A 23,402-nucleotide genomic window follows, 5' to 3' on the forward strand; every position below is an offset into this window, starting at 1 on the left:
GGACCAGCGTTAATTTCCTTTTTAGCTGATTTTGGTGAAGATCATCCTAATGGAAGTGGTCCAAATGAAAGTCATGGATAAAACCCAGTGGAGGCAAAACCCTCCCCACCATTGAACATATTTACATTGAACACTGCCCTATGAAAGAAACACTCATCATCAAAGACATTCACCATCCTGGTCACACCCTCTCCTTGCTACAACTAGTACAGAAGACTTAATTTCTTCACCATCAGGTTCAGGAGAAGATACTTCCCTACAACCATCGGGTTCCTGAGCTGACATGAATAACTTAGTTTACCACTAATTTGAACAGATACTACAACCTCAGGCTCACTTTCATGGACTCTTTACCACTCATGTTCTCAGCATTGTTTTCATTTGCAGTTTGCCTTCTTTTGCACATTTGTTCATCTTTAAGATCATAAGAACATAAGATGTCAGAGCAGAATTAGGTCATTTAACCCATCTAGTTTACTTAGCTATTCAGTCACAAATGATTTATTTTCCCACTAAACCATTGTCTATGTATAGTATTTTGTGATACTCTATTGCATTTCCTTTTTCTTGTAAATACCTCTAAGAAAATGAATCTCAAGGTAGTATTTCGTAATCTATATGTAAATTGATAATAAATTTACTTTGAACTTCTTGAAATTTTGGACTTAATGAACATACACTTAACTGAAATAATTTCATGGTAGGAACTTCTCAAGAACTACCTCTATAGCTTTATTGGAGATGGTGCAGTAATGACAGGAATGGGAGTTTCTAGCTAGTTATGCTGTTTGTCGATTTTACTTACTTTCCGCCAAAGTTATGTCAGGAAATCTAGAGAACCCCTGTGGAAATTCCTGACAAATGTGCTCAGAGAAGAAGGCTTACATTTGGAAACAGAGACATAAAGCAATTTCTGACAGTTCCTGTGCAATAAGGCACAATGCTTAGCACACTGTTAGAATGTGAAGGTTTAAACCTCCAAGATCACTTGAATTTCAGGGAAGTGTTGCAATGGTGTGAAGAAGATTTAAAAAGAAAAATAATTGATTTGTTTCTGGCAATCTATAGATCTTGGACACCAAAGAAAGCATTTCATCTGATGAGGAAGAAATGAAGCTGTGCATTTTATTTCTGTTCAAGGAATAACCAAAGATATGGAACCTGAAGGCAATAATAAGCACATCTGAAAAACATTTCATATTATATATGAAAAATATTTGCTTAATACTATGTTTCTATCTGAGGGATGGGGAGAGGGGGAGAGGGAGAGGGAGAGAGTGAGAGTGAGAGAGTGTGAGAGAGTGTGAGAGAGTGTGAGAGAGTGTGAGAGAGTGTGAGATAGTATGTGTGTGTGTGAGAGAGAGAGAGAGAGAGAGAGAGAGAGAGAGACAGAGAGACAGAGAGAGAGAGAGAGAGAGAGAGAGAGAGAGAGAGAGAGAGAGAGAGAGAGAATTGACCAATATACAATAGACTTGTTGCCAAATCATGTTGAGAGCACATTAGATAGACGGTCATAGCTAGGATAAAAGTTAATGAAATTAAAGCCAGATTACTGAGAGAGGAAAAAAAAGAGTTCAGATCTTTAGAAGGCTTGAGATATTTGCAGTATAGCAGAAGCCAGGAAAAGATAGTGAGAGTTCTTAAGCAATACCAGCATCATTATATGTTATGAGTGCAACAGAGATGTCACTTCATACAGTGAAATAATCCAATCCAGCTGGTCAAACAGATTGTGAACTGTAGAGATTGAGGGAAATTGGATAAAATGGCCAATGTCTAGCCTCCAGCTGAATGTGTGTGTATGTAATGGAAAAAATACTATTTGCTACAGAATGCCATCCATATCGGATAGCAAGGAATAAAAAAGAGCTTGGAAAAACAGATAAGAGTGAAAATAATATGAATGATGATGTCTGGCAAGTGGTGATATTATATGGCTAGTTGATCACTTGAACAATAAAAAAGTTTATTTCAAATTCAATCATTTTATTGATTTGGCTTTATAATAAACATGTATGGATTGAGTACCAGGAGAAAAGACAGAAAGCAGGGTAGGAATAAGTTTGTCTTTCCCTGCTGTTGGTGGTCTCCAACATTTGCAGGTTCGGAAAATGCTACCAACAGGGATACACAGGAAATAGTACTGAGACTTCAGCTGCTCACGGTTCATGTTAATAGGTTAGATGAAAGTTAAAATTGTAAAAAAAATCTAACTTTACTGAAGATACAAGCAAGATTTCAACTTAAACTGTGGGAGGATGCAAAGTGAATAAAGAATGACATAGTCAGGCAGATGAAGTATAATTTTGGAACATGTAAGATTGTGTTCTTTGGTAAATAAAATTAAAAGAATTGAAAACTTAGTCAATGTTAGTGCTTATTGTGTTGTTTTGTGAGATATAAAATATAAGCAGGTGAGTAGAGTAAATGGTTAGGAAAGCAAATGCCATGTTAGTCTTTCTTGAGTTAGGTTTAGACTACAATAGCAGAGAGGTGTTATTAAATTTGTACAGAATGTTGGTGAAATCTCACTTTTTTGGTATCCATATATATAGCAGGATATTTTTACTTCGGGTTCAGAGCAGCTTTTTTTCACAAGGTAGTCATCTAACGAAGAGAGACTGAATAAGATTAATTTGTATTCACTGGATTTTAGAAGAATAAATGGTGATAGGATGGTGACATATAAAATTCTGAAGACTGACAGAAGCGTTATAGAAAGTTAGCTTCTTTCAGCTGGGAATTCCAGAATAAGGCAAAGTTTTATGTTCAGAGTTTGGACATTTAAAACTGAGGTGAGAAGAAGATGAAGAGATATTTCTCTTCCTATAGAATGTCCTAAATCTTTGGAATATAGACATTATACACAGTTCTGAGTTTGGAAGGCTTTTTACACTAAATGGCTAGAAGATATTGGGATTGGGGCAGGAGAGTAGTGGACTGAAACATAGGACAGGGCAGGATAGTGGTTCATGGCTGAGGATCATTAATGATATTAAATAATAGAATGGGCTAAGGTGTGGTTTTGGACTGCTATTTTCTCTGTTTTTATATTATGCCACTCTCATAAGAAGCCAGATGCAGTCCACAAATCATTTGCAATTTTGTTATATATTTTAGTGACAATATCAAGCCAATGGAAAATGAATTGTGGCCTGTGAAATACAAAAAATATCAAAGTACATCATTATAATTATAGACCAAAAGTGTAGGCAATCCATGAACATTTGCAGATGTGAACAAGAAGACAAACCTAAAGAATAGAGCAGTCATTAAGAATAAGTTCATAAAAGAACGTTAACACATTCAGAGACTTATAATACATGGGCTTGACAGCAGAGGCAAGTGTACAATTAAGCACTCACCCATCAAAGGTAGTGACATTTATCCCCTCTGACTAAATTCAGAATGAGATAGATACAAATTCAAAACATCAATTATATGAAAAAGAAGGCAGGAGCATAACGGCTGTGGTCAACTTACAGAGCGGAAATGAGAAAATACAGAAAATATAGAGCCACAAGCATCTCATTATCCCAAACAGATCATTAAAAAATGTTAACTGTTATGAAAGCTAAAATATATTAGCATGTTTACAACATGTTTTGGCTACAGGCAAATACAATTAGATGGACTTTTCAAAAGTATGCACATTTAATGGTCTCCTGGCAGATACGCCCTTTGGTAAAACTCAGTTGAGGAAATTACGCAACAGATCTCATTGAACATGACATTGAAGTTATGTTATAACGGATACTTTGTTTAATCAGGATCTTACAACAGAAGCATGGCCCATGATGGAAAATGTACTCATGTTAGGCAGAACACTGAACTAGGACAACCCTGATACATTGAAGTCATGGTCCCATCAACATTACTCTAATGAAAAAGCAGTAATTGTATAGATAGGAACTTCCATTGTTATCTGTTGCATATGTAGGTAAGGTTCTTCCTACTTGTTCAGATGCCATAAAATGAAAAAAAATGTGCTTATGAATGTACAGAAAATATGCTTATATAACAACTTAATAGTTACAATATCTTGAAACCTGGAGGACTATGCAACAAAGGTGCTGATGGAAAGTAAACTACCTGAGTAGTGATCCTGAAAGAATCAGATCTGCAGACTTTACAAAGGGAGTGATGGGGCAGCAAAACTTGCCATTTTTTTCCTATGGATATGGCTCATTCTAACACAGTTTGCATTTTCCTGGGACAGATGAGGGGCAAAAAAATTAAAGAACTCTCTATTACCCTTGACTTTTGGTGGGGGTAAAGCTATAAATTATGACATAAATCAAAATTTGTGTTGCATTGTCAGTTTGTGGGTTTGGGTCAGATTTTCAATAAAGGTTTGGTAGGAGTTATTTGTACAAAACCATTAAATCAATGTGGTTAAAGGATGGACAAGTGCCAGTTTCTTCCTTCTTTAATGGAGTGCACACATGATTAGTTACATAACCTTCCAAAGAAATAAAGAATAACAAAGAAATGTTCTATACTTTACTATAGAAAGATTCTTCCAAGGACTCAGTAATGAAGTACACACTTGCTTTACACACAGCCTCTTCCATTATCACCTAACAGCTGTTAATGCTTATGTTTTCACTACTAGAGGTGTTGTTAAGCATGTGGAAAAGGAATCGTTTTCCTGTAAATATAACATAATAGTTCACATTTTTAATTTGTACCTTACAATGAAAATATTTATAAATTGGTTTTGGAAGAATTCAACTATTTCATCAGATCTTATGCCAGTGTAACTCAACAGTTCAGCATTTTTTCCCAATGAGTAGTGCCCAAGTGTCATAAAAGCATCATAGGTGGAATTGGAAGGGCTTCAGGAAGGGCAGTTGTTTTGAGCATTCCGTTGATTCTGTGTAATGGTGGAAATTTTCCTCAAAAAATAAGTGGAGGAAATTGTTCATGTTTTAGACTTGGAGGAACGTGGGGAGATGAGCATGGAAAATAATAAGGATTTAGTGATACAATCCTCATGTGCTAAACACACCATGATGTTTGAAAACTCTGAATACCCACCAGAGTCAGATGACCCACTAAAATTCAAATCATTGACCTGCAATATGGTTATAGACTGGCTGCTGTCTCCATATCACCAGTAGCTCAGATGGGGAAGAGACAGCAGCAAGTCGGCTTGTGTTAGGGTTGAGGAGTTGGTAGGGAGCTGGAGTGCCTTTCTGTTCTGTACAAAACCAGCGTGAGCCACTGTCACTCTGCTTTAATCCTCCCTTAGATTGGTTCTTGTCCTAGGAAGTCTCCTGCTGGAAATCAAAATTCACTCGAGTAAAGATGTACACAGATGGAGGTCCTAAAGCTATCATGGGCATCAAACATATAACTTGTAATGCTGCTTAATTCTATAAATACAGTTCTTCCATAACAATGATAATTTATTGTTAGCTGTTAAATATATTAGTCATGTAAAAGTTTTTGAACACTTTTTTAATAATGCAGTTTCTTATTATAAAAGTGTACCTTTGGAGTTGGGATTTTCTTAACTGGTTTTGTCTTACTTAGACGTTTAAGTGTGCCATAAAATCTTCTTTGATCTTCTGTGAGAACTGTAACCAAAGCCCCTTCTTTTCGTGACTGCAACAAAGTCAATGGGAAATTCAGAAATGCATAAACTTAGACAAAATCTTTACTTATTGCAGCATAGATTTCAGCTGTGATTACAGCATTTTAACAAAGTGTTGTCTGTTTTAGTGAGACATACAATTTCTGTTGTGTTTTCTTTGACTTAGCAGTACTCCCTCTGAGAATATCAGTAACAAAGAGGTATATGCCTGTTTTCAATTACTGAATCATATATGTCAACCCATAGTTCAACCAAATTCCCAACTTCAACAGAAATAAACAAACAATGCTGTCTATGAGCCTCGACTAAATAATGTTAATTTTAATTACTGTAGCTAAAGTTCACATTCAATGAAAAATAAATAAGTAGGCATGACTATATAATTCAATTCTAATAAAACTTTGTTTTTGGCTTATTGTGCTAATAATGGAATTAGCATGCATCACACTGGCTCACAGTAGGATTGGGGAGGAATAATAGAGGCCATTTTCGTCTCAGTTGGGATGCTAGTGGGACAGTAGACAGTCAGTTCTGCCAGATTCCTACTCACTTAATTCCCTATCTGGTTTTCATAGAAGTATTTCAGCAAGGATTGTTGGACAGTGTATGCCATCTTCATGCCCATGGGTGTGTTGGATGCCAAGTTTCAAGTTTGGTAGTAAAACCCAGCAAAGTTAAAGGCCTTGGCAAGACTGGCAGGTAGTGAAATATTTAATGGGTTAAGTGCATCAAATCTTGCTTTTTAAAATTTGCAACTGGTACCTGCCTGGACGTTGGAGCAAATCCATTTCTTTTAAATCTTAATCAGTGATTTCTCTAAAAAAAATCATCAAATTTACTTGCTTGGAAAACATGAGGAATGTAGAGTCAATGCAAAGCTGTTGGATTGCTTGAGGAATACTCAGGGTCCCCTATAATCAGCAGCAGCCAAATACATTTACAGAATGAGGTCATCAACCTGAAGTGTTAACTCTGGTTCTCTCTCTGCAGATGCAGTCGAATTCCTCTGAGTATATCCAGCATTTTCTGTTTTCATTTCAAACAGTATTTCCTCTTGGGAATACTGATTGACATGAAACACTTTTTGATATCTTGCAAGGACGAAGGAGCTATTTAAATGAAATGCATTTTTGTTCAGTTTTTTTCCTGTTAAGAGATCTACTAATGTAAAATGAAAGTCATTTGACACTTATCAATGCCATACTGAATGTTGCAAATTTCTTATTGCTTCACTAACTGGGGAGTTGCAATTGGAATGGAAATCTGTGGAATCTTGGGCAGTTGACCCACTTCTGACCTTATAGTGGAGGGCAGGTCATTGTTGAACAAGTTAAAGATGTTTGAGCATGGAATACTACATTATTAAACTCCTATAATAAATGGTCTGGATCTGAAGTTACTGATTTGCAACAACAGTCACCCATGTTTATGTAACCAATGGAACCAGTCAATCAGTAAAGAGTTTACCCATGACTGCCAATACATTTGATTTTATGATTTTACTAGGTCCCACACATGGTGTCAGTGTGGCAGTTATTCTCCCTCTGTCTAACTGAACTCTTTTGCCCATGTTTTGTCCAACAATGAAAAGAGATCTGAAGCTGTATGTCAACTGCTGGAATTCAAACTGGGCAGGTTATGGTCAGTGTTACTTAAATGTACCTGAAGTTAATGGAACAAACTTTCAGAGTTGTAATATAAAGAGCAGCCAGTGCTACTTAAAATTGTGCCAAGCATTTGTTTTGTTAGGTTAGAGCTTTTTTTTAAATCTCAGTAACTATATTGTAATATTTGTGTTCAAGCATCACATTTGGTTTGGTTGAAAGGAAAATAGCTTACACACTTAGATATTATAGAATATAAAATGGCCATACAGCCTTTAGTTCCATGCTGGCCTGATGCAGAGAAATTCTAATTGTCCCCTTCCCCTTTACCCATTTAACCCTCCAGGTAGTTCCTCCTCTCTCATCAACATTTGTACGTCTTGAACTCCCCTTTGATTCTTCTGCCATTGATGGTGGTGGGGGTTTTATAGTAGCTAATTAACCTATTGGCACAGTTTTGGGATGAGGAAGAAATTAGAGCAACTAGCAGAAACCCCTGTCACAGGGAGATCCTGCGTGCTCCACACAGACAGCACCAGAGATCAGGATCAGGATTGAACCAGATTTCCTGGAGCTGCAAGGCAGCAGTGCTGACTATTGCAGCACTCATTGACTAAATTAATCAATTCTTAGCATAAAATTATAAAAACATAAAATGAATGGGTTCAGTTTGATCATCTCTAAAAGTATAAGCATCCCCAATGATTTTGCAGTTTAATTTGGAAACCATATGAAAGAGTTGTAATTTTCCATGACTATTTTAAGTTTACTTATCACTTCTTCAAATATTCTTGACTAAATCTGAAATAATTATGTCAATTATATTAATTTGGGCAATCTTATAATGTTATAGATTTAAATTAGGTCTCAATTAAATACTTACTTTCAAATTTGTTCTATTTCTGCTCTACTCACAAAATTGCTCTGAGCCTGGCTGGTCAATTTTACATCCATTTCAAAACATAAATATGTGCTATGAAAATCATGATTCAGGCAAAACTTTAAGAGAGCTCTGCCAATGCACTTTAAAACTTTTAGTATAGCCACTGGAGACTGCACTCAATTATCTTTACACTATTGGATTTCTAATTGCTTTCCCAATTTGTCTAGACATTGAATGTGATAAATCTGCCATCACTCCAATGTTGCTCCCTAAATCTTCCCTTGATAGTTTAATTCCATTCAGTTTCAACTTATTCATGCTTTCAGAACTCATGAACAATATTTCACATTTATCAGCATTCAATTTAGTTTGCAATTTGTCTGGTTAATTATATTGATTAAAATCCTTATGCAAAACTTCAAGTCTGAGGAGTTCATCAACATGTCACTGTGATTTAGGCCATCCATTCAGCAGTCTCTGCCACTCCTCTCTCTTATGAGCAAGTCAGGTTCTCCTACGTCTGGCCTTGCATCTTTGTCTAGTTTCTCCTATCTCCCCTTGCAGAACTTCTCATTGAGCCCACTATTAAATGCCTTGATCTAATTCACTCCAAATTCACCCCAATTTATTAATCAATCAACATTAATTGTTACCCTGAATATTAGCTGTTGTTAACACTTCTTTCTCCTCAGTTACTGTTCTATCAGTTAACTCTTCTGGAATTAACTGAATCTTCAATTAAGTTCTTGCATGTTAACATCTCTGAAGATCTATCTATCCTGGGCCCAACATATTGATAGAATTCTGAAGAAGGCACAACAGTGATTATACTTCATGAAGAGTTTTAGAGCATATCTTTATTTCATGCAGGAAATTTGCACAGGAGAAACAACAAATGTTGCAACAATTATGCAAAATAGGACTGGTAGAGAACAGTGTTAAAGGTTTATTGCAATGTGGGGAGAGTGATCAGGGGAGGAAATGGCTGTTAATGTTTTTTAAGGGTGACGGGACTGGAAAGACGACTTTAGGCAGTCAAGTGAATGGACAATGAGGGACAATAAATCCTGAGGATGGCAGTGTGGACACAAACCGCCATTAAAAACACAAGGAAGATGAAGAAGAGTTTGAGGAGACTTGGTATTTCGCCAAAGACTCATGCAAATTTCTACAGATGAACCATGGAGGACATTCTAACTGGCTGTATCTGGTATGGAGGGACCCTGCACAGGATCAGCTAAAGCTGCTGAAAACTCCATCTTGGGCATTAGCCGTGCCAGCATCAATGACATTTTCAAAAGGTGATGCCTCAAAAAGGCATCATTCATCATTAAAGACTCCCATCACCCTCTTCTCATTGCTGCCATCAGGGAGGAGGTACAGGAGCCTGAAGACACACACTCAATGCTTTAGGAACAGCTTTTGCATCTCCACCATCAGATTTCTGAATGAACAGTGAACCCATGTACACTACCTCACATTTTTTTCTTTTTTTGCTCTCTATTTGCACTAATCTAATTTAAATACTAAATACAAATTAAATTATTATATAGGTTTATCATTGAAATTTATCATTTTAAACTATATATCACAATGTACTGCAGCTGAAAAGCAAAATACTTCATGACATATGCTAGTGGTATTAAAATTGTTACTGATTTTGGTTATATCTTCTCTGTTTTGGAGCTATCAGATTTTCTCTTTAGTGTAGCAACCACATTTAATTACAATGTTCACATTGTGCTTATTATTTCTGCTTTTCCATGTCATGCTATTCTCTGATCTCATTTGTCCAGTAAAAACATCAATAGCTGGGGATTTTAAAAAAAATGTTTATTTATTTTTTTCTCTGTATTGCTGGCAAGGTCAGCAGTAATTGTTCATCATTAATTCCTTTTGAACTGAATGATGTGTTAGGCCATATTAAAGCCAACAAACTTTAATATTTCTGCAGGTACAGGAAGGCCACAGCTGGTAAGAAGGCATGTTTCCTCCACTGTAATAAATGAGATGGATTTCCGTGACTAAATTCACGAGATGATTTTTGAGCTACTGTTTAGGGAATCAAAAGCTTCAATTTTTTCATGAATATTCACTTTCAGATTAAAATTATTCCTAATTATACTCTTTTCTTCACACCACTTCCCTATCAATCTCCTCAGAATCTCCACGTCAAACCCTTGACTAACCTGTGTAGAACTAACAACATCTTGCAAAGCCTCCAGTGCCAATGATCATCTCCATTTTTGACCTTCCTTCCCATTATTGTCTCAACAGCAAGATCAGCTCTCCAGGCTTTCCAAGGAATTCACCCTCACCAAAATATGGTTCCAAAACATTTCTTTTGCATCCTCCAACATCCCCTCTGGTGGAAGTTTGCAGAGGAATTGCTGAGATGCAGAAGGCCAATCTGTTTGAAAATGCCTTTGGCTTCATGAGTGATTGAACATTGAAGCCCAAAGTCTGTGAAAAGCCTCCTGGAGTTCATATTAAGGAAAAATAAAATCGAGTATTACAGTTCTTCAGGTGCCGTCAAAGTTTTTTTTAAATATGGAGAGGATAGTGGAGGAAAAGAAAGAGTAGGATGTCCAACTACAACTTCAACCATTACGTAGTTGTGGACCCTAGAGTCCATGGATTCCAAAACCCAAAATTGGTATTCTCAGTTCATGTACAAACAAAACAATTACAATTATTTCTATAGTAAAAAATATACAGTACTCACCCTTTTGTGCATGGTGTTGAAATTATCAATAATTATACCAATGAAAAGGTTTAGAGTAAAAAATGTTCCAATGACAATAAAAGCTACGAAGTAGAAGAGGCTGTATGGATTTGCACCCATTTCTGGTTGAAGGTCAATCTGTAGGAGATATTACAAAATTCAGTATTCAGAAGAGGTGATGCAATTGATTGATGGAAGGTAAAGCTGCGGACGTTTTCTACATGGATTTTAGTGAGGCATTTGACAAGGTCCCTCATGGGAGGCTCATTAAGATGCATGGGATCAATGGTGAATTGGCTCTTTGGATTCATAACTGGCTTGCCTGTAGAAGATAGAGTGTACTGGTTAAAGAGACTTATTCTAGCTTGAGGTCTATGATTAGTGGTGTTATGCAGTGATCTGGACTGGGATCTCTGCTGTTTGTGATGTACAGTATATAAATGACCTGGATGAAAATGGGTAAGTTAGTAAATTTGCAGCTGATACAAAGATTTACTGTGTTATCAATAGCATAGATAATGGGCAATGAATACAGTGGGATATGCAAACGTTTGTAGATTAGTAACAGATATGGGCAGAGAAATGGCAGAAAGAGTTTACCTTAGCTGAATGTGAAGTGGTTGCACTTTAGTAGGTCAAGTATAAAGAGACAGTACATGGTTCAGGGCAAGATCCTTAATAGGGTTGATGACCGGAGGGATTTTGGGGTCCATGTTCATAGCCCCCTGAAAGTGGCTACACAGGTTGACAGGATGGTTAAGAAGGGATATGGCATGCTTGCTTTCATTAGTTTAGGTATTGAGTCAAAAGTCAGTAAGTTACGTTGCACCTTTATAAAACTCTAGTTAGGCTATGCTGGAGTATCGCATACAGTCCTGGTGCCCATGATAGGAATGATGTTGAAGAGGTTTATCAGAACACTACCTGGATTGGAGGGCACATGCTATAACGGGAGATTGTACCAACGTGGGTTGTTTTCGCTGGAGCGGTGGAGGCTTAGGGGAGATTTGATAGAGGTTTATAAGATTATGTGTGCTGTATTGTTTTATGTTTTATTCTCCAATAGGATTGTAACAGTTTAAATTCCATTCCACAGCATTCAGCCCAATATGTTTATGCTAGTCAAAATTGAAATCTCCAGCTTAATCCTATCTTCCAGCACTAGAGCCATAGTCCCACAAGTTACAATTTTTCTATTGCATATCCAATACTTTTTAAATATGATGAGGGTTTTGCTTTTCCCCTTTGAGTTCAGTCCCCTGCAATTCTTTTGGTGATCTTACTTTGCCATTAAAGTCTTCCGAAATGGCAAATGATCTTAATTTTCTGAATTGTTAGCAAAAATTACTTTCTTCAGATGTAGACATTAATTAGATTACCTTAATTATTTAATCAACTTACACGATCATCAAATTATGCCTTAATACAAATACCACAATATTAAATCTTCAGCTGGTAAATAGATAGAACTATCTATACCTCAGATTAAGGATTCAAAAATAACTTATTACTGAAAGATAAGCAGCTCGGTGATTTCTCACTGTTGTGCATCTTATATAAAGTGGATGCATTCTGATAATGTCAGAAGGAAGCAGCTCCAATGGAATTGGAAGCTGGATTTCTATTCTTTGCACACATTCTAATTGGAGTTTAAAAATTTAAAATAGGGAAAATATTGTGGAGATTACCACTGCTGGCATAGGTATTCACAATTCTGTTTGTCTGGTTGGTAGTCTGGATTTTTAAAGATCTTTACGGAATCTTTAGAGTGAAAGGATATGATGGCCACCATTTTTGTTGGAGTGATGATGGCTGAACTGGTGGTGTTTCCCATTGTTAAGTCTTGAAACTGAAATCATCTTTCGCATTTCCAGACATATGTGAGTTAATGTTGGAATCTGGAAGCTGCTGTCATTGTCAAAGTAGGAACTATGCTGACCACCTATCCCATTTGGGTGGGACAGTCCTGAATTCTAGAAGTCCATTCTTGATAAATGTGCTTTGATCGTAGAACATTATTTGGCAAGCAGAACCCTGAGCTCCAACATGCACCACCATACTGCAGCTTCCTCAAAGCAGGAAAACTCCAAATGGGGCTTAGTGATTGGAAATGAAGAACCAGGGAATAGATGTTGTGGGAGATGTGATGCTGAGTGACAACTGCAAAGGTAACAAGGCTCCAGATGTTATTGGCTGAAAGGTGGGGCCCTGGAGGCTGCAGAGGGAGTGGTGTCCTTAGGGATTGGAACAGTGTTGAGGTCTCAGAAGTGGCAGGACTAGTAGAGGTTTGGTACATTGTAAGGAGGAGGGGGATTCCTTGCCCATGTTTGATCTGATCCAATGAAACATCATGGAGTTTGAAGTTAATGCTGAAAACTCCCAGAGCCAATTCTGTTGCTCCGGTATGCAATTATACTGCCATCCCTACTGGTTCTGTCCTGTTGGTGGGCCAGGACATTTCTTGGAATTGTGATAGAGTATCTGGGGAGCCGGGTGAAAGGTATGATTCTGAGAATATGAGCCTTTTAGATTTTTGCCTGACTGATCTGTCCCAGTTTAGACACCACTGTCCAGATATTTTTGAGGGGGACTCTGGAAGGTTGATCAGGCTGTGAGAAATGTTGGATTGGGATTAATTTTTTGCATGGTGTCTGAATGGTTTCAATTTATTGATAAGGAAGATCAGGAAAGCACTGCAGATTGGTGAAGTAGATCTGTTTAAATAACAACCCATCTAATAGATATTTATCATTACAGCACTGAGCATTTATTTAAAAATCCAATTAGCAAATGAAAATCATTAGCTGTCTAGGTCGAATATTATCTCATTGCTGGAACATTAGTCCAGATCTTTGATATACTAATCTGGTAATTTATCTACTAATTTAATCATTTATCCATTGGAGCATTTAACTCTGTTTTGTTAATGATTTACTTCTCCGCCAACTTTGGCATAGCTGGACTTCACTGAAATCAAAAGAAATTGGATGATTTGACTGGGGTTTTAAGTATTTGTGAATTTATTTCACTGTAAGTTAACTTAATAATGTTATCACAATACCTATATCATAAAAAGAGAAATTCATATTGCAGAGATCATTTTGTGGGGTGCTTTCTTCAGAAGCTAAAAAAAAAATCAAAAAACCTACCCCACGGGTATCCGCAGCATTTGCCATAATTTCTAGCCAACCCTCAAATGTTGCCTGTAGATATAAGAATAAGAGAAATGTGTAATTAACATGAATTTTGTAAGCATGAGAATAATATTATTATAAGTGCTCACTGCCATAGAACTAAGTTGTAACTTTGTAATAGTTTCTCTGATGATGTATTTTGATTTGAAATGTTGAACTGGATTATGTTCGACCCAGTCTTAATCTTGTTTTCATCACCCAAGTGATACCTATAGCTGCACTATTGTTTTGGAGCTCTGCAGGTCCATATGCACTTGAGACTTCACTACTTTGGCTAAACCTCAAAATGGAATAGGCAACCCTTAGGCAGTGATTGCACCTTAGGAGCTGGAACCCAAGGCTCTTTTGGTGGGCCTTCTGTGTCCAGTAATTTTTAAATATTTTTGAAAATCAGAGACATTTAAGATGGTTCAAATAGATTCAGCTAATTTAAAAACTAAAACTTTAAAAAAATATTTGTCTTTAAATTGCAAATTTAAACATAAATGTTAATTAAAATTTTTTAAAAAACTGTTTTTCTTCAGCTATCTCTTCCATCATGATTGGTGATCTCATTCAAATGAATGGCTCTGTGCTAGGTAGGTGGACGTGAAGTTGAGAGGTCAGATACAGAGTGTATCCAGCTACAGTACTTGTTTCAGTATGATCTGGGAGTAACCTGGACTCAGCTAAGATTGCAGTCAGAAATACTAATCTTTAACCTCCATGTGTTCTATATTTCAGCATTAAGGAGTGCACAACTGTTGGAGACACGCTGAATGGCAGAGGTGGATGGGAGCGGCAACTCACAATAAAGTACAAACTGGCCCGTCGTTTTGTTTCATTTCCCACAGGTTCTGTCTGACGTAGTGAGCATTTCCATTTTATGTTGTAAACTTGCTGAGTATTTTGATTTTACTCTGATTCATTTCAGTCATTCTGATTTTGCAAACTGTTTCCTTTAGCGCCGATCTCAACATGGATACTAACACTCGCCAGGTTCACTTACTATGACTGAGCCCCTTTTACAAGCTGTGTGCTGCATCTTGTCTGTTTTATAATTTTGCTAACTTGAAAGGACGGCTAATGCCCCAACTGTGCAGTTAGGAGAAAATTAATTGTTTAGTCTTTTATTCAAAAAGTTAAGTTTGTTATAAAGCAGACCAATGCAAAGAACAGTTTGACAGGATCCTAGTTGTGGCCTCTCAATTGCAATCTTCAAAGAAGCTTCATAGAGAGTTCCTGGGAAGATATTAAATGTGGCAACTCCCACCAACTTCAAACATGTACCATATTTACATTTTGCAGGTTTTCAGACAAACCACTCAAAATATGCAACATTCAGTGCCTAGAAGAGTTCAGTTTATGAAATGAGGCAACACAATTAGAAGTTCTACTACCACTTGTAATGCTTTGCATCTAAATTAGGAATACCCTTTCCACATACTAAATTTTATAACTGTATAACCATATAACAATTACAGCACAGAAACAGGCCATCTTGGCCCTTCTAGTCCGTGCTGAATGCTTACTCTCACCTAGTCCCACCGACCTGCACCCAGCCCATAACCCTCCATTCCTTTCCTGCCCAGATACCTATCCAATTTTTTTTTAATGACAAAACCGAACCTGCCACTGGAAGTTACTCTTACTCTTGAAGAGAGGAATTATAAAGAGAATATGAGGCATCAGCACTTTTAAGCAAAGCATAGAGAAGAAAAAAAGTTTTCAAAATACTTTGCAGTCATTTCTTTTTCATCATTATACTGTAGAAAATACAGCAACCAATTCTAAAAGCTGCAATGAGCGTTTTCAATTACATTGATTGAAGGTAACTATCCACCAGCATTCTAGGGATACTTCACCGGATCTTCTTCAGCTTAGTTCCTTGGCATTTGTAACCCCACTTAAGGTAGGAAATTATATCTAAGTTTTTCATCTAAAGGGTAACAAATCTGAAACTGTGTGGGATGCTAGAACCACGAGGCCAATCTGGAATTTTGTCTTTAGTACCTGGAGTGGGATTTGAACTCATAAACTTCTGATTCAGAAGCAAATTTAATGACTGCTAAGCCACAGGTGTCAACAAATGAAAGAGATTGTTCTTTGAACATAATTAGCATTAGACAAATGGCTTAAGGAATTGTTTCAAAATAATATAATATTTAAAATTTCCTCTTGCTCTTAACACTAAGTTTTTAAACGTTGTATGAATTTCCCCAAAGGTGATGGACTATAGCATGTATGTGTGGCTACCAGCATCAAGAATGTAGGGCAGGTGGTTGAAACCAAAAGGTTATACGTAAGCATCCCCAAGAATATATACAACCAGTGCCGATGATGTTCAAACAGGTCCTTTAATAGGAAATATTTTGAGAGTACAGACTAAATGCTGGTAAATGGGACTAGCTCAGATAGGCACCTTGGTTGGCATGGATGAGTTGGGCCAAAGGGCATGTTTCTGTGCTGTATAACTCTGACCCTATGATCAAAACTGAGAGATCCTGCTTATCTAAGTCTTTTTTCTTTCAGTTTCATCATTTGGTGAAATTTGTTATCCTTGTTTAGAAATCTTTGAGATCAAGATTAAATTTAGTTTTACTAGGCAGCCATTACTAGGCAGTTCATTATTTAGGGAGCGTTTTATAGTTGGCTTCGCTGCCTCTCTGTTGAGGTGGATGGGTAAGATATCGCCACATTGCTGCAAGAAGGAACTTAAAATTCTTCTTAACTCTTGGCTGATGTTTGATCCAAACTCCCAGATTAAGGGGCCACTTACTAAATGTGGGACCATACTTTCAATGTGGACCTTGGCTACATGTTTGCATACAAACCAACAGCAATTCTTCAGATGTGAAGTGGTTTAAAATGTGCAAGATCATGAAAAAATCCAAATTAATTCAACAACCTTTCCTTTGGCAAATGGTGTTAGAAAATTTCGAATAGGGAATTATCACACCACTAGTGCTTTACACCAGCTGGATTGTAAGTGAACCCAGATTTTTAAATAACAGTGATTTCACTGAAGAAAATTATTCATTGACTGTGAAAAGGCTTTGGGAAAAAATTATGATTTCAATGGATCTGCACACTGTATATTATAAACATTGACTGTTCTTTAACGTTAGAAAATGTCACATATATACAACCCATAGATTTAAATCTACACCTGTGAACTTAGAATTTCCTCATTATTGACAGTGTAACTTGTAGTTTACAGCTCAAACAAGTTGAAAGTCATACTTAAACACAAAAGATGCCATTAGTAATTATAATATTTATGTTAGTAAAAACAGATTTCACTATGTAATTATCCTACAATTGGCCTATGATTTACCCAAGTGTATAAGCATTTTTTTACTAATAGTGTATGTCAAGCATAAAGATTCTAGCTTGGATCTTCAGTTAAGCATTCAGTTGTTTGTGCAAAACTGCAGTGTTTTTACACAAGTAATCATGTAGAAATACACAAATTCAGAAGTTGACCTTTTACTCAGGTGGTCCTTCCTGGGAGGAACAAGGAGCCTTGTAGAATAATATAACCTTCTACAGATTTCCCTGCCCTTATGCTGGGAAATCTACCCACTGTTCTTACAGCAGGGTTGGGCTGTGCAAGAACAGCAAGAGAATTTGAATGTGAAGAAATGGCTGCATTTTTAGTGTTTTAATTTATTTGTAATCCTTTCACTAATTTTTTAATAGAACAGTTTAATACTTTTGAATTTCAATGTTAGAGATTTTGTTTGGAAAGCTTGTAAGCTTAGTGGTATGGCTGAACTGCTGTCAAAATACTCAGTGGGTTGGCCTTGTTCAGATGCTGGACTGGGCCTCGCTAATAGCTCCCTGTGGGTCACCGATGGAAGATAGTTTCCGGCAGAATTGCTCCAGGTCAGACAGAGTTTAATGGGGTTGTGACTGGTGTGCTCAGTTGGATTGCTGGTCACTATAAGGTTGCAGCTAACGTTTTGATATTTATTTATTTAATGTCAAATCTATTTATTGACAACATGCATAAAATTAATAATTTTAACATTGTTAATTGACGTGGGCAACAAGCTTTATGATCACTAAGAGGAAAAATGCTGTAATCTATTAATAGGGAAGTTATATGGCCTTCAGCCAGGCCTAGCAATGAGACCAAGGAATGAGTCTACAAGGGTGGTTCAAGGTAAGGCCAATTGGTTAGTTCTTCCTGACAGGTTTAGCATTGAGGTTGAGGACACAGTTTAAAAGGGAAGCAGAGTTTGATGGGATTGACCACTTTGAGAAATGCTGTCTTGATGTAAAAGTTCTGAGCTTGTTGTCTAAGTTCAGCTGCTTTGATGAGGGAGGCTTAGCCAAGATAAGGTATGGTAAGTCAAAGTTAGTTCCATCTTCTTTTCCTTTTCGGTAGTCAGTGGTATGGTATGCTCCTCTTGTGAGTTATGGGAGATGAGGGAGAAGTGAAATGTCTGCGATGACTACATTTATTTATTTTTTGAGATACTACGCAGAATAGGGTCTCCTGGCCCTTTGAGCCAAGCCGCCCAGCAACTCCCAATTTAACCCTAGCCTATTCACAGGACAATTTTCAATCTCCACTTAATTTATTTACTGGTACAACTTTGGACTATGGAGAAAACCAGAAAACCTATGCATACCATGGGGAGGATGTACAGACTCCTTACAGATGACATCGGAATTGAACTCCAAACTCCGATGCCCTGAGTGGTAATAGCATCGCACTAACTCCTATGCTACCGTGGCACCCAAGAAGTGTGCCGTCAAGGATGTTTTCACAGGAAGGTGCTGGAAAAGGGCAGTAACATCATGAAGGACCCCACCCATCCTGCTCATGTCTGTCCCATTCCCATCAGGGAGGATGCAACATGGAACCCACACCAGGCCCACCCGATTCAAAAGCAGTTACTTTCCTCAAGCAGTAAGGCTGATCAATACCTCCACCAACTAACTCCACCCCTACTTTATTATTTCCTGTCAGTCACCTTACGTACAGCCTAGTGTCACATTATGGACATACAATCAGTCTATGTATATAAGCTATCTTATGTACATATATTTATTTTGTGTTTTATTAATATTATCGTGCTCTTTAATTTTTGTGTCTTTTTTGTGCTCTATCAGATCTGGAGTAACAATTATTTTGTTCTCCTTACCCATGTGTACAGGAAATGACATTAATTAATTTCGAACTGCCTTCTTGTTTACTTACCACCTGCAGCAGTGCCATGTAGGCTGCCAATACATTATCAAAATTAATCTTGGGGTTGACCCATTGGTAGCCAATATCCTGATTTGCTTCACATTCGGATCGATTATTTACAATACTTATGGGAAGACGCTCATTATTTTTATCCACACATTCAAAGAAAGTTCCACCGAAGATCTGAACTCCAACAATGCCAAATATCAGCCAGAATATGAGACAAACAAACATAACATTTGAAATTGATGGGATTGAAGCAACCAGAGCATTAACCACAAGCTGTAAGACAAAAGAAAAGGATTATATTGGTAAACCAACAAATCTAATATAATGGACAAGTTTGACAGCCCATTTCTTGACATAGAAAATTATGTTTGCAATAATAATGTGATTTGTTACTAACCCAGGAATATCATAAATTAATGTTTTTGTAGTTAAAATGTATGTCAAATGTAGGTCTAAATTTAAAATAAAGCAAAAATATTGTGATCATTTCCACAAATAGTCTGATATAAGCAGTGACAAAAATATCAGGTGGATACCTGTATTTGTCCAACTATTTAAAAGGAATATAACAGTACACTTAAAAACCCTGCCTTGAGGAAATTGGTAGTACAGGGGTTAAAACTTAATGAGTAAATGCGAGACTTGAAACTCACTCATTGGCGTTATAAGGGAGCTGTGTTTTTGACAGTTGATGCTGCTGTATTGAGGTCCTGAAACTATTTTAATGATCTCTTGGGAAAAGGGCTAGAACAAAGTGTTTAACCTCAGCCTATTCCACTATTCATTCTGCTTGGCAACACAGAAATTTGCTCAGGGAATAAGTTGTAATGCGACAAAGAGTGGCTACAGGGAAGAAGTGATTACTATTAGGTTAGCCATATAGGAACATTTTGAGTTAAAAGTTTCAAATGGGAAATTAATGGAAGAAGACAGGACTTTCTAAAAGGCATTCTCTAGTCCTTGTGCTAGCAGTCTAACCTCTATGGAATATGTAACAAACTGTCCATCTGTTCTGAAAAAATCTATTGAATCAGCCTCTGATTTGACAACGAGCTGAGAGGGGTGGGATGAATCACACCAAATTCCAATATCCTATTCTGTCCCTGTTTCTGAGAAGGATGTGGCAGGTTACATTGCTACTAATTTCACAAGGCTTACAGGCAGGTTATGGCTCTTCTTCAGACTCGACTTGAGGAACTTGGCAAGAATGTTTGGATCATATTTATCCCTGGGTGGCAAGTTTGCTCTAAAAGGAGAAGTTAAGCAGACTAGACATGTAGACTTTGATTTGAGATGATTGAGAAGTGATGTCACTGAAACATTCAATTTTCTTACAGAGCTTGTCAGCGTAGATATTGAGTTGATGATTCACCTGGTTGAAATGTCCAGTACTAAGGGCCACAATCTCTTACAAGCACCTTGCCTGCATTCAGATATTAGCCTATTTTATGCCAAAAATTCATGCACAACTTTTGCCCACCACAATGGCTTACTTTCAAGCCTTAAGCAAATTGACATCTTGTTTCACTTAATAAATTTTTTTCCCACTCTCTCCATAAAAGATTCTGATAAATCTTTATGTGATGTTGTTAAAACTTCTTCCAAATGGTGATCTAATGGTGGTCACAATCTTGAAATGGTTTCAAGATTGAGAAGGATATGGGATACAGTTGTAAATATGGGACAAGAAATGGCAGATGGAGTATAATCTGGTCAAGTGTGACGTGTTGCATTTGGGATTTCAAATATAAAGGGGCAGAACAGTTAATGGCGGGACCTTTAACAGGGTTGATGTACAAATGGAAATTGGGATTGAAGTTCGTAGTTCCTTTAAAGTGGTTGCACAAGTTAAAACAGAAGTAAGGAAGGCATATGGCACACTTGCCTTTATTAGTCAAGGAAATGAGCTTGTGTCAGGAAATTATCTTCCAGATTTAAAAACACTGATCAGGCCACATCTGGATTATTGCATTCATTTCTGGTCACTATTATAGGATGGATTTGCAGAATTTGAAGCGAGTGCAGGAGAGGTTTGCCAGGATGCTAAAGATGAGGGATGTAAGCTCAAAGAGAATGCTTGGGGCAAGTAGTTTTTAAAGAGAGAGTGGTAGATGCCTGAAATGTGATACCAGGGTGGAAGTTGAAGCAAATACAATTGAGGTGTTCAAGAAGCTCTTTGATAGGCATCTAAATATACAGAGAATGGAGGGATAATGAACATGTGTAGGCAGAAGAGATTAGTTTTGTTAGGCTTTTGATTATTAGCACAATTAGTTTGGCCCAATGTTGTGGGCCAAAGAGCCTATTACAGTGCTGTACTGTTCTATGTACTACACTCAGTGGACGTTTAATTAGGTACCTTCCATGCATAAAGTTTAAAGTAAAAATTATTATCAGAGTATCAGAGAAAATTGGCTTAAAGAGAGAAAGCAGAGGTTAGTTGTGGAAGGAAAGTATTCTGCCTGGAGGTCAGTGACTAGTGGAGTGCCGTAGGGATCTGTCCTGGGACCCCTGCTATTTGTGATTTTTATAAATGACCTGGATGTAGAGGTGGAAGGATGGGTGAGTAAGTTTGCAGATGACACGAAGATTGGAGGAGTTGTGGATGGAGCTGTAGGTTGTTGCAGGTTACAAGAGGATATAGTCAGGCTGCAGAGTTGGGCAGAAAAATGGCGATGGAATTCAATCCGGACAAGTGTGAGGTGATGCATTTTGGAAGGGCAATCCAGAATACTGAGTACAGGGTTAATGGTCAGTTACTTAAGAGTGTGGATGAACAAAGCGACCTTGGGGTTCAATTCCACACATCCCTCAAGGTCGCTGCGCAGGTTGATAGGGTAGTTAAGAAGGCCTATGGGATGCTAGGCTTCATAAACGGGGGATTGAGTTCAAGAGGAGAGAGGTCATGTTGCAACTCTACAAATCTCTGGTGAGACTACACTTAGAGTATTGTGTTCAATTCTGGTCACCTCATTATAGGAAGGATGTGGAAGCTATGGAGAGGGTGCAGAGGAGATTTACCAGGATGTTACCTGGTTTGGAGAACAAGTCATATGAAGCAAGGTTAGCAGAGCTGGGACTTTTCTCTTTGGAGCGTAGAAGAATGAGAGGGGATTTGATAGAGGTCTACAAGATTATGTGAGGCACAGATAGGGTGGATAGTCAGTACCTGTTACCCAGGGCACCAATAGCAAACACCAGAGGGTATATGTACAAAATTAAGGGAGGGAAGTTTAGGGGCGACATCAGGGGTAAGTTTTTTTGCACAGAGGGTTGTGAGTGCCTGGAATGGCTTGCCAGGGATGGTGGTGGAGGCTAAAACATAAGGGGTATTTAAGAGCTTCTTGGACAGATCATAAAAAAAAGAGATCAGATAAAGAGAGATCATTGGTTGTGGGAACATCTCAATAGATGAATGTGGTTTTTCTCTTTTGTTCAAGAGCCTGATGGTTGAGGTGTAGTAACTGTTCTCGAACTTGGTGGTGCAAATCCTGATGGCAGCAGCTAGAAAAAAGCTTGGTCCATATGATGTGTCCAGGACAGGTCCTCTGAGATAGTGACACGTGGGAGTATAAAGTCATTGACCCTCTCCACTTTTGATCCTCTGATGATTACTGGCTCATAGACCTCTGGTTTCCCTCTCCTGAAGTCAACAATCAATTCCTTGATTTTGCTGACATTGAGTGAGAGGTTGTTGTTATGACACCAGTCAGCCAAATTTTCAATACCCCTTTTGTATGCTGATTCATCACCCCACCTTTGATACAGCCCACAACTGTGGTGTCATCAGTAAAATTGAATATGGTCTTGGAGCTGAACTTAACCACACGGTCATAGGTGTAAAGTGAGTAGTGCAAGGGACTAAGTACACATCTCTTTGGTGCTCCTGTGCTGATAGAGATTGTGGAAGAAATGTTTTAGCCAATCCGAACTGACTGGGGTCGGCAAGTAAGGAAATCTACTTGCACAAGGGGTATTGAGGCCCAGGTCTTGGAGGGGTTGATGGTGTTAAATGCCATGCTCTAATTGATAAAGAACATTCTGATGTATGCATCTTTCCTGTCCAGATGTTCCAGGGTTGTGTGCAGAGCCAATGAGATGGTGTCAACTGTGGACCTGTTATACGGGAAGGCAAATTGGAGTGGATCCAAGTTGCCATTCAGACAGGAGCCTCTCAAAACACTGTATCACTGTGGATGTAAGTAC

The 23,402-nt window shown here is 37.7% G+C and overlaps 1 protein-coding gene across 1 annotated transcript in view; it reads right to left on the bottom strand.

Annotated features, from left to right (window-relative positions):
• Positions 1-23,402, bottom strand: part of LOC132404505 (sodium channel protein type 4 subunit alpha A-like) — a 161,428-nt gene that overhangs the window by 17,217 nt on the left and 120,809 nt on the right. Inside the window, exons 12-15 of the mRNA XM_059988659.1 lie at positions 19,197-19,469; positions 13,961-14,014; positions 10,808-10,949; positions 5,497-5,600 (exon numbers count right to left, since the gene is read on the bottom strand). Coding sequence (XP_059844642.1) covers positions 5,497-5,600; positions 10,808-10,949; positions 13,961-14,014; positions 19,197-19,469 — 573 coding nt within the window. The remainder of the gene's footprint in view (positions 1-5,496; positions 5,601-10,807; positions 10,950-13,960; positions 14,015-19,196; positions 19,470-23,402) is intronic.

Source organism: Hypanus sabinus, chromosome 14, assembly GCF_030144855.1.
Source record: "Hypanus sabinus isolate sHypSab1 chromosome 14, sHypSab1.hap1, whole genome shotgun sequence".
Lineage (NCBI taxonomy): Eukaryota > Metazoa > Chordata > Chondrichthyes > Myliobatiformes > Dasyatidae > Hypanus > Hypanus sabinus.